General features: G+C 43.5%; 1 protein-coding gene across 1 annotated transcript in view; it reads right to left on the bottom strand.

The window, feature by feature from the left end:
* LOC308284978 (contactin-associated protein-like 4) overlaps nt 1-17,619 on the bottom strand; it is a gene marked incomplete at both ends in the record, with an annotated part of 170,405 nt that overhangs the window by 115,146 nt on the left and 37,640 nt on the right. The window contains one exon of the mRNA XM_080725699.1: nt 15,237-15,347. Coding sequence (XP_080581825.1) covers nt 15,237-15,347 — 111 coding nt within the window. The remainder of the gene's footprint in view (nt 1-15,236; nt 15,348-17,619) is intronic.

Below are 17,619 nucleotides of genomic sequence, written 5' to 3'. Positions count from 1 at the left end.
TTATGCCCATATATGGAGATCCCTGCTCTGAGTATCTGACATCACTAATCCCTTTTATGCCCATATATGGAGATCCCTGCTCTGAGTATCTGACATCACTAATCCCTTTTATGCCCATATACAGTATGGAGATCCCTAACAGAATCCATTTTATGCCCATATATGGAGATACCTGCTCTGAGTATCTGACATCACTGTGATGTCACCTGTTTATGCCTAAATATGGAGATCCCTGCTCTGAGTATCTGACATCACTGCGATCTCACCTGTGATGTCACAGTGACACATCACCTCAGTATCTGTGATGTCACAGTGACACATCACCTCAGTATCAGGCGTTACACGTATACATTGAGCAGGGCAAAGGTGTGACGTGTGTGACGGACGGACGGACGGACGGACGGACGGACGGACGGCCGGTGGAGGTTTTCATACTAAACTGCGACCTTACGGTCGCAATTAATTACTTAATTAATTTGGTAAAATATCCTCAAACGAATGACAATGCTTAAAAACAGCCACCATTGAAACAAGCTTACCAGCCCTCTCCTACTGCTAAATTAACAAGAACTGCACTCTGTCAAGGAGCCAACTTGCGTCTTGTGCAGAAGTGCGCCAGCAGAGAGCGCCATGAGGTGCGCTCACCACTGGCGATGCCAGTGACATCACCACTGTCATCACCAGGAATGCTGGTCCCTCATTGGCTGTTAATGATGACGTTGCCAGAAATACTGGTCCCTGATTCGGCTACGGGCTTAAACAAAGAAGGACACCGACATACATACCCAGCCGAACGCAGTACGTGTGCCCTGCCCTCTGCTGGCGCAAGTAAATATGAAGAATATATATATATATATATATATATATATATATATATTGTCAAGAAATAATATACACTATAAACTCATCTATTGATCATTATTTAGCATTCAAAATATCAAATGGACGCAGAGCAAATAGAGTGTGGCATTTGTAGTCCTACAGCAGCCATATTTTGGGTCAAACACAGGTGTGTTTGACCCAAAATATGGCCGCTGTAGGACTACAATTGCCACAGTGCATCAGTAGCTGATAGATTAGTCTGGACAGAGTTCTATGTTGTACATCAACCCTCCTCTCTTCATTGTCTCGTTGATGTATTACTGTCCCAAAAAGGAAATCCTTTAAAGTATTTAGTGTTAGAAAACTATCATGTACAATACAGTATGGAGATCATCAATGCTACATATTGTTGTGTTCCATTCATTGATCAATAGTTCACTGAGCAGCACTTTAGATCTAAGATTACATCCTCATGCTCCAAGAATTTGTGTATTCTTAAAACATCAAAAGGCCACCACTCTATACTTCACCCTCTTCAAAAAGTAATTAACATTTCAAAGTCTTATATTGCAAATACAAACAACAAAGCTAAAGACCAATGGGTTTCAGGGGACCGAGTGAAGAGCTTCCATAATTAGCCAGGACAGGCACATCATAAACAACTGCGTGTGTGCGTGTGTGTGTGTCTGTGTCCACTCCAGCTGATGCTAGTTATTAGTTGACGGTCGCTCGTTAATGCATCAAAGGAAGGTAATTATCTCTCTGCACTGTCAATTGGCTGCTGTTAAACGGATGCATACTTTTCAAGCAGACTGGTTGGTTCTTAACTAATTTTGTTTAAGGAGTGCATTTTCTCCTTGTGTGACACTCAACACAGGATTTAAGAATCCCAGGGCTAAATTAGTTATTAAATACTACTAAGTAAGGACTGTTATTCAAAGGTTGGAACTAGGACCCACCACAGTGGTGTCCTACTGGACTTAAACCGGGATATCTCACGACACGGTCAAGGTAGTCGAAGGTTTGTGTGGTACAAAGATATCTGGGTTGTAAGGCCAGATATCTTGGGAACTGAATATGAGTTGGTTGAGGTTGGAGTGTCCTTGAAGATCCGTGGATGGTCTTGTAAGGTAGAGTTGAAGATCTGTTGTCCAATGTCCAGTGTCCTGTTGCCCAGTGTCCAGTGTCCTGTTGTCCAGTGCTAAAGGGGGTCCTGTTGGGGATCCTGGGGAGCGCTGTTGGATCTGACTTTGTCTGGAGAATGCGGGCCTTTATATACCCTTCGCTGAGTGGGTCGAGTCATTTCTGTGATGTCAGTGTGAGTCAGCTATATCCATATCTGGAGTCTGTGATGTCAGAATTGGAGGTTCAGCCAGCTCCATATATGGAGATCCATGTGATGATATTAATCTCCATTTATGGGAATCCATGTGTTATACCAACTTAGAGGGTAACAAGCCAGAGGATGTGAAAGCCTTTGTAACATTAGTAGTATATCTGAACTGTCGCTGGAGTAGCGGGAATGCCGCCGTCGCCCCCCACAATGTTGTGGCCCTCAGCTTGGTACTCTAGACATAATTTGGCCCTTGGGGATAACTAATTGGGGAACCCTGGCTTAGGTGAAGTCTGAAGAGGTGAGTCTTCAGGCCACAGCGGAAACTAGGGAGTGAGTCAGTCGTTCTAAGTGTGACAGGGAGTTTATTCCACAGTTTTGGGGCCAGGAGGGCGAATTGTCTAGGACGAGTAGATTTTTGTCCAGGGGTTTTTAGCGAGGGTTCTGTCAGCATCCCTGTGTTAGCTGATCTGAGTGATTAGGTGGGGTTGTAGGGGTTAATCAGGCTTTGGAGGTACGGAGGTGTCATACCATTGGCTGCTTTGAAGGCCAGCATTAGTGTTTTGCATTATGTGCAGGCCGCAACCGGGAGCCAGTGGAGGGAGCAGAGAAGGGGAGACACATGTGAGAATTTGGCTGGTTGAAGACCTGTCGTGCCGTGGCATTTTGGATCAGTTGGATGAGGATTAAGTGCACATGCTGGGAGGCCAGTGAGGAGAGAGTTACAGTAGTCCAGTTTTGATAACCTCTTTGATAACCTCTGGACTACCAAACTGAGAATGCAATGAGCATGTGAATATTATGTCAAGATATCAAAGATGTCAATTGCACAATGAGACATTTGGCTACAGTGATTCTGACCGCAATAACAGCCCTGCACTGCATTGGGAAACGTTACAATGTGATGTTTCGGTAAGCAGAGAGCTTTTGTTTCCCAAGCATCAACTGAAATAATGATATCACATTGTTAATGCTGCTCACAGATTTTAAGCGCACATGCTTTTACTGAATTCATCCATCCATCCAGCCATTCATCCCACCAAGCTTATCTGGAATTGGGTCATCGGGGTAACAGTTCCTACAGAGATTTCCAGCCTTCCCTTTCCAGAGCAACATTAGCAATCGGGACTTGAACCAGCGACACACTGTCAGGCTACACTGAGCCTATGTGGTATGTGCCTGGACCGGTAGGCCAGACCCCCAAGACCATCATGCACCATGACACAAATTTTCACCATTAAAATAGGGTCCTGAGGATTTCCCTGTGTAATGAAAATGAATATTCATTCATGAGCAATGTGTCAGGAGGTTGCAAACATGTCCTGGGTTGTGATGTATCATACTGATTAGATGTAATGTATATAGTATGTATAATCAGCCTAGTAGCCTACACACATGTACTGCGACGCAACAAATAAATGTTTATTTGGAGGTTAACACACTCAAAACAAATTAAAAACAATATATTATTCAAGCCCCAACTAATATTTATTGCATATGAAATAATGTAAGACTGTTTCTATCCTCTCATTTAATAAAGAAGGTATTGTATTGATTAACTGGACTGTGTTGGGACCCCATAAAAACATATCATTAATAAAGAACAGTGCTGTAATATATGATTATATGTAAAGTATATCAGGAGGTTGGTATAATTTCCCATATATGATTTAACAATATTGATCAGCGTTTCATTGTGAAAGTGTTGGACTGTATTGATCAGTTGGTCAGTAGGTCGCATACACACCCATATGAAATAGCATTAGTCAGGAACAGTGTTGTAATGTATTGATTACCTGTACACACGCACAGCCGCACACACACACACACACACACACGCACGCACGCGCGCGCACGCACGCACGTACGCACGCACACACACACACACACACACACACACACACACACACACACACACACACACACTGTATATATTTTAGACAGAGAGAGAGTAACCTCGCCTCACCAGGCTTTGGTGTTCGTTCACAACAGGCCGTTTGGTTTTCGCCTAAAGCGGAAATCACTAGAAGAAGCGGCGTCGCTTTGATTTGGTTCCCCCCGTTTGTTTCCCCAATCCCCAATGAACTGAGCGGTGGAGGCTGTGCACCGCTGGGTGAGTGGAGCAGGGGTTGAGGTATATCGGTAAAACAAATGCATTGCAAGGTTGCTCAACAGTGTGTGTGTGTGTGTGTGTGTGTGTGTGTGTGTGTGCGTGTGTGTGTGTGTGTGTGTGTGTGTGTGTGTGTGTGCGTGCGTGCGTGCGTGCGTGCGTGCGTGCGTGCGTGCGTGCGTGCGTGCGTGCGTGCGTGTGTATTACAGTTGATGCTCAGGCTAGACTCAACAGCAACCTCTCTGGTCACCAGGGGTACTCAGGCTACATACACCTCAGGCTACATACAGACAGACACACATACACTGATACACACACAGCCACGCTATGGAGACGGTGTGAACACCGCTCAAAAATGCATATACCAAACAGATTTTTCAAAAGCAAAACTACTCCGCATCAAGGAGTTTATTAGGTAGGCCCCAAAAGTATGTCCTTGAGCTCAGTGGAATTATTTTGGGTTAAAACTGAATCCGGTTTGATCTTTCCGGACAGATTGTAGTCTTTAAATACTACAACATGACGTGTTGTGGTTTCCGCTCCCGACCAGATACAACCCCGAAAAGTGAAGTGATCCCAGACTAGAGAGGAGAGAGGGCGAGATCATTTAGCGACCTACAACCGGGTCGCGACGTGGTCGGTAGTTTTCAGCGACCGGGTCGCAAAATCGAGCGACCGGGTCGCTAAATGGAGCGACCGGGTCGCTAAATCACCGACCGCGGCACTAAAGCGAGCGACCGGGTCGCTAAATGGAGCGACCGGGTCGCTAAATCACCGACCGCGGCACTAAAGCGAGCGACCGGGTCGCTAAATCGACCGACTGGGACGCTAATTCCATCGACCGGGACGCTAATTCCACCGACTGGGACGCTAATCCAGCGACCGGGTAGGTAAATCCACCGACCGGTGGTCGCTTCCACCGACCTACTAACCCTAACCCTAACCCTAACCCTAAACCTAACCTCAGTAACCTTACCTCAGTTAGGCTAACCTGCCACGCAACCTCCCGACCGTTACCTCAGTTAGGCTAACCTGCCACGCAACCTCCCGACCGGGTCGCTAAATCACCGACCGCGTCGCTAAATCACCGACCGCGTCGCTAAAGCGAGCGACCGGGTCGCTAAATCGACCGACTGGGGCGCAAAATCTTCCGACCGGGTCGCTAAATCTACCGACCTAAAACTGCAGGCAGGTCGGTAGATTTAGCGACCGGGTCGGTCGATTTAGCGGCGCGGTCGGTGATTTAGCGACCCGGTCGCTCGATTTAGCGACCCGGACGCTGAAAACTACCGACCACGTCGCGACCCGGTTGTAGGTCGCTAAATGATCTCGCTCCTACTGCTAGAGAGAGAGAGATACAGTACATGTCAACTTTTATACTGAAGCTATAGTAATAGTTTCTAAGCCTGAAGTCCATAATCTTATCTGAGCAACAAGTGAAACAAAAAAAGAAAAAACACATGCACGCACACACAAATACACAGTGAGTTAGCCGGCTCCTCGAGCAGGCTGTCGCTCTCCTCAAGGGCATTCAAAGCACAGATATAAAAAGCTAGATACCTCCTCCGCCGCTGCAGTTCATTAGCGCGACTGGTCAAACACCTCTGGCGGAAGTGCATAACTGTGGAACTGCGGAAGGCATTCTGCCCCCTCCAATTGGAAAGAGGGAGTCCTGCCAGTCCTGCATCTGATTGGACTACCGAGCTTCCCATTCTGTGACGCACAAGGAAGCGTCCTTCAGAATTCCCAAGAGCCCCGCCTCAGAATTCTGGAGGCTTGCGTAGAGTTATTGGGAGGCTTGCCAGCGGTCTTGGACCAACACCCCCCAGCCGGAAGAGGCGTCTACCTTTCTATGTCTGTGATTCAAAGAATGAACACAGACAGATTAAACAACACTTGACATTATTTTGTCAACACTATTGACCCTCGTCTTTGCTTTTTTGCCAATGATCTGTGTTCCAATACTACTGTAGGAGGTTTTGTATTTCACAGTGACAGCATGACAGATTTTATTATTGTCCAAATTCAACAGCTGGGTGTTTTTTTTAACAAGCAGATTTGATTATTAGAAAATACTGAGTAAAGGCTTGTTACCTGCCACAAGTCCTGCAGAAAATCTATCCAGGTCCAAAAGAAAGGGTATAATGATGTTGATGTGTTTGTGTCATGGTGTCTTGTGGTTGCTTGTGTTGTGTTGTGATGTGTGCTTGTCGCGTATGTATTGTAGCGTTAGTTATTTATACATGTGTTGTGGTCTTTATTCATTTATGTCATGACTGTTTGTGTTTTGGGGTGGTTTGTTTTTTCTCTGTGGTCATGTCTGATTGTTGTGTCTATGTTGTAGTGTCTGTTGTGTCTGTGGTGAGGTGTCTATTGTGTATCTCTGTGGTGGTGTCTGCTGTGTCCGAGTTGTGGTGTCCTGTCTTTGTTTCTGTGTAAATAGCCGATCTACATGCTCACAACGCCTAGAACCGTGTTATACAAAATGTAATGCCTCAACTCTTAGTGCTCGTCAGGGTGGGGGGTCCCCAGTTCAAATATATATATATTATTTTGGGGGTCACAGCCTGAAAAGGTTGAGAACCACTATAGGGGAGAGCAGCGAAAGACCGATGACAGACATGACCCTGACAGCGCAGGGTCATGTCTGACCTTTTCTCATTGGAAAGCAACGTAGGAGCAGGAGAAAGAGAAATGTGGGGCTGAGTAGGGCAAACAATGTAGCAGATTCTGTAGGAAGCAAGCAGGGACAGATCAACACAGAGGCCGAGAGAGTAAAAAAGACCACGTCAGACCAAAGCTCATCTCTCACAGAGGAGCAGCAGTAAATAAAAGATTTACAGTGTCCACCACGTCAGGAATAATTGAAACAGAGGTGAATTGATGTTTGATCGTCAAGAGAATAGGTTCTTCTACGGCTATGGCTCTAAATCAAGGAGACCTCCCTGTTTTCCTCTCTCTACTCGCTCCTTGCCTGTCATTGCACCAAACCCGGTTCACTGACTGGAAGCTTAATAATAAAGTAGGGCATAGGGTAACAGCTTTGTCAGCCAATCAGCTGACAGCATTGTTTAATTGACTGACTTGATGAAAATGTCATTCATATTTAATTAAATGGGTAAACAGTGTGATAAACACAGCTGGTAGTGTTACCATATAGATTACAGATGAAACTATCAGCTTTCTCTGACTCTTTAATCAACCTGTTATCTGCTGGATAGTTACTGTAGCATGGCACATAACATAAACTCACTCAGCATGAGCACTATTCAACTGTTCTCTTTTGAGAAGTTATTAGGCCTTTAAAGGCCCAATCTGGGCTATTTTTCTTTTTAAGAATGTCTGGCATTTTTTTTGCTTTATTAGATCGGACAGACTGTGGTTCACCTTTTCAGGCCGCGACTCCCAAAATAATGACCCTGTCACACACATCTGTCTGTGTGTGTTTGTGTGTGTGTCAGTGTGTACACACACACACACACACACACACACAAAAACTCATTTTTGAAGCTTGTGATTGGCTGGGTAGAGAGCGCTCCATTGTGTTCACTTGGACCGCACAGAGGTGCCGAAAGGTTACACATCGGCAAGGTGTCACCTAAACCTAACCTGAACCCTAACCCTAACCTCAGTAAAACTAACACTGGTGAATGCTAACCTGGTTAAATACTAACCTGCCGACGTTAGCGATAGCTAACCTGGTAAAATGCTAACCTGCCGACGCTGGTGAATGCTAAGACGGCGTGCCTCCGTCATCTCCACCGAAAACAAGCGATCTATCCCCTTTTCACCCTAGAGAACAGAGTCAACAGACCGACTGATTGATCATCAGTAATTTACATTCCATCTGATGATTACTGATAATAATCACACTACAGTTAATCTACCTGACAGTGACAGATGGGAAGTTAAAGGGGAGATAGACCAGAGAGAAGGAAAGACAGGAGTGAGAATTGCTTTCACTTAGGAATAAAAAGAAAAAGAACAGATTTGAAGCATTTTCATGGACAGACTGACTGTGTTATCTAAAGAGATCAGGGGCTAATCTCAGATCATTTCCATATGAATAACATTCAGAGAGGGTCATTTATCTCTACCTACCGGCCTTTGACTAGCATCAAGTTCCATCCCTAATTACACGTCAGACAAACAGAGAAACCCTGACAGCCACACCATGCCAGGAGACAGCAGGGACAGATTAACCCTCACGAGGGCCCGGGGCAGATAATTTTTTAGGGCCCCCCACCCCACCACCATAACTACCCCTCCCTCCCGACGCACACTACCCAGCTCGGATTTTCAGCCATGATGATCATCTGTGGGTCAAGAAAGCACCTGTAGACGACAGAGGAGGGGCCCACACATTTGATATTTGATTAACTTATCCATTTCATTTTAGTACCCCTCCAGGGTGGAGCATCATAGATTCCAATTTCAAATGTTTGCTTTTTAAAAGTGCCGCAAGACACATTTCCAAACTACGGGAGGGTGGGGATTCAGGTGTAGAGACCACTATCTGAACACCCTACGGGGGGAGCACAAAGGATGACAGAACACATAGATCAATAACTGATTAGCTAGCGGTCCTCACACGATTCGTTCAAGCTGACTGGTTAACGGATTCTAATTTAAGTCTAAAGTCAACTTCCAAATGTAATCCTTTCAGAAAGTGATTACTGGGGTGGGGATAGCACAGTCAAAGCCTATATACTACATAATTGCAGCGGGCCTGTTTGAATGGAAAAACTATTTAAATGTTCAATACTGCTATTAACATCTTGGCTAGAATACTGAAGCTGTTCAAATTGGTTCTTCCAAATGGAACTGGAAACAGTAAAACATTTAAGGTAAAACTAATGATTAATGGTTAGACACATACTGTATGCACATGAGCGCGCACACGCATGCACACACGCATGCACGCACACACACACGCACGCACGCACACACACACACACACACACACACACACACACACACACACACACACACACACACTAGAGGACAGTGACAGGGAAATTATGAGCACGAGAGAGAGAGGAGGCATCGAGGGAAAGAGAGAGAGGTGAGGGGGAGCAGTGTGAGTGAGAGAAAAATAATAAAACACGGGAAGAGAGAAATAAGAAAGAAAGAGAGTGGAAATATCATTATATAATTAATACTTTGTAGCACAACTGCCAGAAATGACTGGTTTTGTTTGAGCAAGGGCAACTGAAAACTGAAAAAGTTTTTTCAGTTGAAAATGTGTTACTGTCTTTGATCGACGCAGTCAACTGGCATAGTAGGCTGTGAATAGTTGACATCATTTGCCCTCCAGGTTCCTTTTCAAAGGGAGCATTCATCATCTCTAATCAATAGTTTACCGGGACCCTGCATCCATCCCTGCAGCGAAACACTCAGTTCCATCACGACTCCATTATCTCAGCTCTGGACCCGGTTACAGACAGGTCATCTAGTCTGACTACAGAGAGGCGATAGAGAACCAGGAACAGCTTCAGTCTGATAGCTTTTGTAAAGCATCTTTATCTACAATCATTTGCTGGATTGCGTTTAAGTTATCTCAAGCAAATTCTGTTGAGTTCTTGCATCCTCAAGTCTATAAAACAGCTATTGCCCTTAACCGTGCATTTGAACATTTGGCATAAACATAAACAGCTTTGTTGTTTATCAGCAAAGGGACTTTGGATTGAAACTTGCCAGCACGTTATTCTGCATCAATAGGCATTTTCCTAAAATCTCTGAAGTATATTTTATTACCATGTTGTTTTCTTCAGTTAAATGTAGCTAAATTAAATTTCAAAGTTAGTTTACTATTGGTCATAAAAGAGCTGTGGGTGTTATTCCCCAGACATTTAGAGTCCCTTTGTTCATTTGGTGGATAAATGAAAAGAGAATGTGGCTGCTCCTCTGAGAACAGCTAGAGGTGGCACAGTGTTAACAGCAGCAGGAGATGGAAATGAAAAGGAGTCATTCATTTATTCATCGATTTCTTTGGTAAACACCTGGGATTGTGTTGGCTTTGCCCCCTTAGAGGGAATCTGAAGAACGCACTATTCAAATGTACCATAGGCTTTAGGGATGTACCGGTATATAGACATTGGCCAGAATGGAACTGTGAAGCCATGTTATAATGCTGTCAATGTATGGAAACCTGGAGACGGCACACAAAAATACTCTACGATTGCCGGAAAGTAGGTGTACTACTACTTAGAAGAAAACATTAGCATTGAAGCAGTTGTGGTCTGACTGGTTAAGTCATTGTTAATATGCAGTGTAAATCAAGAAGGCAATGACCAGTGGCCATGGTCCAGTTTTACACCAGATAGAGAAGTCATTAGAGGGAACAGGGAATTGGTTCTCGTTAAAAGAGTCACAGTCATTTCATTCACTGAGTCATAGTACTCAGAAGTCAAACAAGTCCTCATACAGGTTGAGCCATAACCACTTAAATCCCAGCATCCTTATGTGGGGAAGACTTTTGCAGAAAATAGCACATTGACAAGCTCACAACGTGTCGCGCACTGCGAAGCATGCCTATTTTCTGCAAAAGCTTTCCCCACAAAAGCTTTCTCCACAATAACAGAAAAAAGAGAAGTGTAGAGACTCCGGTCAACAATATACTGTAAGGTTTAAGTGGTTAAACAATGATACCAGCAGTCTGAATATTCAAAAGCGTACCATAGTTACATTTTTAAGGAAGCCATTCTATTAATTTCACATTATGAAATTTTGTTATTGTTAAAAATCTAATCATGCATCTAGGACTTCAGCCATTAATGGGAAAATTGTCTCCTACAGAACTAATGATACATGTAAATAAGGTTGAAAAGCAGCGTAGCATTCCTCAGATTGATCACAGAATATATTCATACTGTGTAGAGTGTGATACTGAATAAAATTATGCATGCACTTGTGTTATACATACATAGAGATACATACAGTAGACACACTGAGATCCCAGACCCCATGGATTCTTCTTTAATCAGATCAATATCTGGCCACAGGCAGACAAAGGAGGCTGGTTGTACAGCGTAGCATCATAGTGCATGCTTACAGCTTCGCCCCCACATACTGAGCCGACAGCATTCTGCAGCCGCGGTCTCCTGTGGACTCCCAGGTGACGAGATCATTCAGATTCCCTGCTGAGTGTGTGCTTTGAGGCTGGAATAAAAGCATCCCTTTCTTCATCCCTCTAGATCACACTGTCACTGGTGGCTGTTTTCTGAAAGACCCTCCCTAGGGACCATAGCGTGACATGTCGGGTGGAAACCTTGTATGTCCAAAACCGTTCCTTTTTCAGGATATGGAAAAAAGAACCTGTGTTACACTGGATGCAACGTAGTTGTTATATATAGTCACAAGCTATTGTCAACACTTGTCATTGGTTAAATATTCATCAATCACTAGACTTAAAGATTTTCAACCCGGCTTCAACCCGGGGTCCGGGGACTCTCATGTTGATAAATAAACTGCCTGCTTTGTGTTTGTGTCCAAATCCTCATACTAGCGGGTTGCACGTTTCCTTTTACAGGACAGTCTCATCATGTCACTCTGGCCTGTGTGTGTGTGTGTGTGTGTGTGTGTGTGTGTGTGTGTGTGTGTGTGTGTGTGTGTGTGTGTGTGTGTGTGTGTGTGTGTGTGTGTGTGTGTGTGTGTGTGTGTGTGTGTGTGTGTGTTTGGGTGGGTGGTGGGTGGCACGCATGCACAATGGAGGGAGACTGCTGTTGTCCTGTATTTTTATGAAGGTGCACAACAGCTTGTTTGTATTTTTATGCTGAGAGGTCCAGGCATAGTTCAGATTTATTCCTCTGAGCAGTGGTGGTGGCCTTGTGCTGGGTCTGTGATGTACTATTCCAATAAAACTCCAATATACAATACAAACACCAATATATATCCAGGTAGGAGACAGGTGGGAAGCAGTCATTCTACCATTACAGCTCTTCCTCTCTCGCTGTGCCCAAGGTTATTAGAGTTTTGCATCGGTCATTAGATTTTTGTATTTATTTTCATTTCATTATAAGTTTTTGTTTTCAATTTCAGTTTAGTCTTAATTCGTTTTTAAAGTGGGTAGTTTTTACAGTAGGTTAGGTTTTAGTTGTTTTTAAAGGCTTAGTTTTAGAATAGTTTTAACTCATTTAGTGCTCCTGAAATTAACGGATTAAAATGTCCAGCGTGCCTCCCGCAGGCTGCATCCACGACCGTTGTCTTATTTTGAGTTAATTGGTTGTAGACTAGTGTTAGTTTTACTTTTTATTGTCACATGGGTATTTGTATTTGTTGGAAAGTAACCATGTGAGTTAAAAACAAGCTAGTTATTTTATTCATTTTATGTATGTATTTATTTTCCATGTGTTGAGGGCTCTTAAAGCTGCAGGGAAAAACCTCTAGGCAAACCTCTAGAGCTGGACGCAGCTTATCATGAATTATGTGCTTGAATCTTTATTTTGCCGATCGATCTCACTCTCTCTCTCTCTCTCTCTCTCTGTGTGTGTGTGTGTGTGTGTGTGTGTGTGTGTGTGTGTGTGTGTGTGTGTGTGTGTGTGTGTGTGTGTGTGTGTGTGTGTGTGTGTGTGTGTCTTGCTTGAGCCCTCTACAGTATATGTTCCCAGTCATCCAGTGTGATCTCAATGTTTGTGTGAAATCAGCTGGATTGGTGGAGGTTCAGTCACAGCTCAGATGTGCAATATTATTCTGGAGAATACTGTGTACATCATATGGTCTAGCATGCAAGTCAGTGATTGAATATTCCCCAAAAATCCACAGCAAAACTATGGCAATTCAGATATAAGCTGTCTGTCAGTCCATCTTTCTCTATCTCTCCATCTCTCTCTGTGTATTTCGTGTCTAACCCAGCCAAACCAGTGTTGTATTTTATTCTTGGTCCCCAGTGACCATGTAGCCGCCTGTGGGGAACCTCTCTCTCTCTCTCTCTCTCTCTCTCTCTCTCTCTCTCTCTCTCTCTCTCTCTCTCTCTCTCTCTCCCCCCATTCTCTCTCTCTCTCTCTCTGCACCCCAGCATGAAGTCAATGATTGAATATAAATAAAAATCCACTGCGTACCTTAGAAATTTAAATACTGTATACATTCCACGTATACTTCCCCTGTCTGTGGAGATATACATAACGTCCAACCAACCAAAAGTGCAATCGCGATGCAGATTCATAAACAATACAAATTCATTATACACATCAGAGTCCTTGAATACAATTAAGCACATACGTAGTCAGTGTCCTTCAACCAATATAGAGGTGCAGATAGTAAAACAAACAAATTAAATCACTATGCAAAATACAATCATTTCAAACTACAACTAGAAATACTGTGTCTACGAAACAGTGTGGGCTCGCATGGAACAGCATGTATGGGCACAAAGATCTACCCTTTGGCTGCTCCTCATCGGCTAAGGGCCTGGCCTTTGTTCTGTCGGTAATTTCTTTGAGGAGAATAACCTTGGTCTATAAAGTTTTGGTATAACATACTGATATAACATACTGGTCTCGAGCCCATGGGTTGTGGTTATTTATATCAGGTCCCACCTGTTGGTGGTGATATCACCAAGAACGCTGCTCCTCATTGGCTAAGGGCCCTGGCCCCTGCCTCTGTACTGTTGGTAATATTTTTTAGGAGAATTAACTTCACCTATAAAGTTTTGGTATAACATACTGGTCTCGCCTTTCAGCGAGCCCACAATAACACTATTGGCCATACTGGTGACGGTAGTGTTGTCTGTTGACAATTTGTTGATCAGGAACCAAGCCCACCTGCTAATTACAGATAATATAATACCCCACCCCCCCATAAAAAAAACACTTAACCTTAATTTTAATGCTTTTCAAAGACAATAATTGTACATTAACGGATATTAAAGTGGTCTATAATGACAGCTACACCAGAGCAGAGCGCTCTGAAATTGGACCAGATCCAAGCATATTTACAAACGCACCCAAATATTATGATGCCACTCTAGTGTTGCCAGAGGTAGGTTTATTCATTTTTTAATTTAAACTGTGTATGTGTCAATGTTATGCCCATATGGATATTTCTGTATGTCTGTCCGTGCCAGGCATGCCCAAATTTGGAGTCTAGCCAGTCTGTGTGTGCCTCGTGCCTCCAAAGCTCCAATGTCTGTCGTAGGCCTAGTCCTCTAACAGACCGATGACAGACAAGCACGAGCCTCTAGCTTGCCCTTGAGGGAGGCGGCGGGGAAAGCAGTGTCCAATTCATTCCCTATGGAAGACTGCTAGCGTGCCTCTAGCTAGAGGCAAGCTTCTTTTTATACTGTATATAGCTTCTTTTTATATTAAAAAGAAGGTAAGGTCACCAACGTAATTTTCGCTATCACACAATTCTCAACAATTGAGACCTTTATAAAATGCTTTGCTCAGGAAAATAAAAGAAGATATATCACACATTGTTTTCTGTGTTGCTTTTTGATGTGGACACTATGTGATTTTATAGAGGTATCTAAATAGTACAAAGTTTCCGAACGTGCCAAGTATCGTGAGACTGTCCACAGAGTCTGATTATATTGTTTAAAACAATACAAATATATATTGTCCAAGATCCTTAAGGGCCTTAAGATTTAATTTACATTCTGGATTATCACTGCAGAAACAATCCAGCATTCAGGTTGACTTCTATTGCAACTGGAGAAAAGGAAACATGCAATTCAAGTCACAGATCACTGACAAACCACAGTAAAGGCTAACTGGGTCAGCCAGCCCCCTAGTGGACTGACACTGTTCCTCCGGTCCTAGAATGGCCATGCACCAGAGAGGAAACACAGCAAATGGAACACTTTTCTGCTGCATTTCATCATCAAGGCCATATCACATTGCCTATACCAAACCCAACATACTGTAAAGGTTAGATGATGTAACACCTAGAAGTCCATCCATTTATAAATTAAAGAAAACTGTCCCTTTCCCTCCATGCAGGTCCAACAGTAAACCATCATGAAATGTTGCTCACCTTCTCTCCTGTTGAGCTTAGCGAAGCCCGGCCCGTGGCTGTTGGACAACTGAGAGGAGCTCATGAAGGAAGACGGAGGCAGATTGGACACCAGGGAGCTGTCACAGGACTCTGTCAATCAATCACAAAGCAGAAGAGTGTTGAGTTTGTTGTACGGTGGTATTGGTGTCATGTACTGAAAATAACTGATCTACAAGCTCACAACGTGGCACTTCTGCAATGCAAAACAAAAATTTCCGGGAAGTCATTTACAACAGGTCTCCCAAGAATTGCATTTCATCAGTGGATAGAAACAGGCTAAATTCGCTTTTTCTTTTTTCGAATTTCTGACAATTGGCTTCCTATTTTCGAAAGATTTTATACAAACGCGGCTACAACAGCATCAACTGACGATACCAAAATATTTGGAAAGTTAAAGACAAGCGTGGAGTTATGAGGGGCAGGTGCCTGGAGTGCTCATGTGACTCATGTGACCCAGAACGGTTTATAAAAAGCGACAGCTCCCTATCTATGAACAGAATGAACATAAAAAATAATAAACAATGATAAACAAACAAACGAACCAAAAGAGAGCCAAGTTGAAATAAATGAACCTTCCCTATACAAAATAAACACAATAACTTACCTCCTCCCTCACAGAAACGTCAATCAAATGACCAAAATGTTCAAAAGTAAAGACGACTAAATCAAACGCATAAGCCACATAATCTCAAAGAACTAACTAAACTAACTAAAAGCTTGGGTTGTGGCCGGTTGGGAGAGGAGGAAGACAGGAGATGACCTAGCCTGGTTAATAAACCAGACCACACAACACCACCCCGTGCGAAGTGTGTGATAGAGTCTGGTTTATTAACCAGGCAAGAGATGACCCCTGCATGCCACTGGGTGGTTTGGGTCTCCTCATATAGGAAACCTCCTTGTTGTTAGCCACTCAGCAGCTGGAAACTACAAGTTACCCCTCCAATCAGAGGCTGGCCTGGAAGTTACTAGGGGTGGGCAAAAAATCTATTATTTTTTTTATGATTTATTTTAAATTTTTATATTGAGGTGAAATAAGTTACAATGAGTGTCAAAAACAAAAATCATACTGCCTCTAATGTAGCTGCAGCCTCTCTCCCCCCTCCACCACCTGCTACGCTGATGGTGTGAAAATATAAATATATATATTCTTTATTATTATTGGGGCTCCTTAAACGGAGAAAGAAGAAAGTGCAGTGGTCTTCTTCTTCTTCGTGGGGTTTTGTGGCGGTTGGCATCCTTAGTAGTTGCATTACCGCCCCAAGTGCAGTGGTCCTACGAACACCACCAAAACATTTTAAATTCAAAGTTTATTAAAAAACAATGTGATTTGCGGGGAAAACGTCTCAATGATCGTGATATTGAATCGCAAATCGCAGAATCGCAATAAAATCAAGAATCGTTATGTAAATCGAAACCCTAACCCTAACCCTAGGTATTGAAATCGAATCGAATTGGGAGGTAAGTGAATCGTCCCACCCCTAGAAGTTACCCCTCCAATCAGAGGCTGGCCTGGAAGTTACCCCTCCAATAATCTGGATGGAATGACACAACTAATCTGCATACGAGCAGGTACCCACACAGACCCACACACCCTTCCAAACTATATAACAAACCATATAAAAAAAAACTAAAAAACTAAAAAACATAGTTGTAACAGTCCTGAAAAGAAAAGAAAAAATGCAAAAAGTCCAATGAGAACAAAATAAGGTGAGCGGTGAAAGATTTTGTACTCTACAGTACAGACTCCATAAATCGTCTGAAATTCCCAGTGGAATATATTTGTGGGGCGACAGGGAGCGACAATAAAAGGGTTAGTCGTAAAAGGTACTGTGTATTTCATTTTAATGACTTGACTCCATTATTGCTCTGTGCTAGGTTAGTGTCAACGTGACTCTGAACCACAGCTTCTACAGCAGCGTGACTGCACAGTACATGTCCCAGTTCAATAGTACTGTGTGCTTCTGTAACTTTGAGAAACATGGCAAGCTTTTCCACATGAGAAGGTTTAGATCATGTTCATCTGACTGCAGGTATTTTCTATGTGGACAGGGTCAACCAATATGCCACAAGCAACACAACATTATTGAGAATTGTACTGACAACACACACACACACTCACACACCTATGAACACAAACACACACACACACACACACACACACACACACACACACACACACACACACACACACACAGTGTTCGCGGGTCACACACACACACACACACACACACACACACACACACACACACACACACACACACACACACACACACACACACACACACACACACACACACACACACACACACACACACACACACACCACTCACGCACACAGTTCAGACTGTGTTGTTGACAACCA

The sequence above is a fragment of the Nannobrachium achirus genome (assembly GCF_963921795.1).
Source record: "Nannobrachium achirus genome assembly, chromosome: 5".
NCBI classification, from domain to species: domain Eukaryota; kingdom Metazoa; phylum Chordata; class Actinopteri; order Myctophiformes; family Myctophidae; genus Nannobrachium; species Nannobrachium achirus.
Note: the sequence above shows the minus strand (reverse complement) of the source record. Positions and strands in the feature narration are given on the sequence as shown.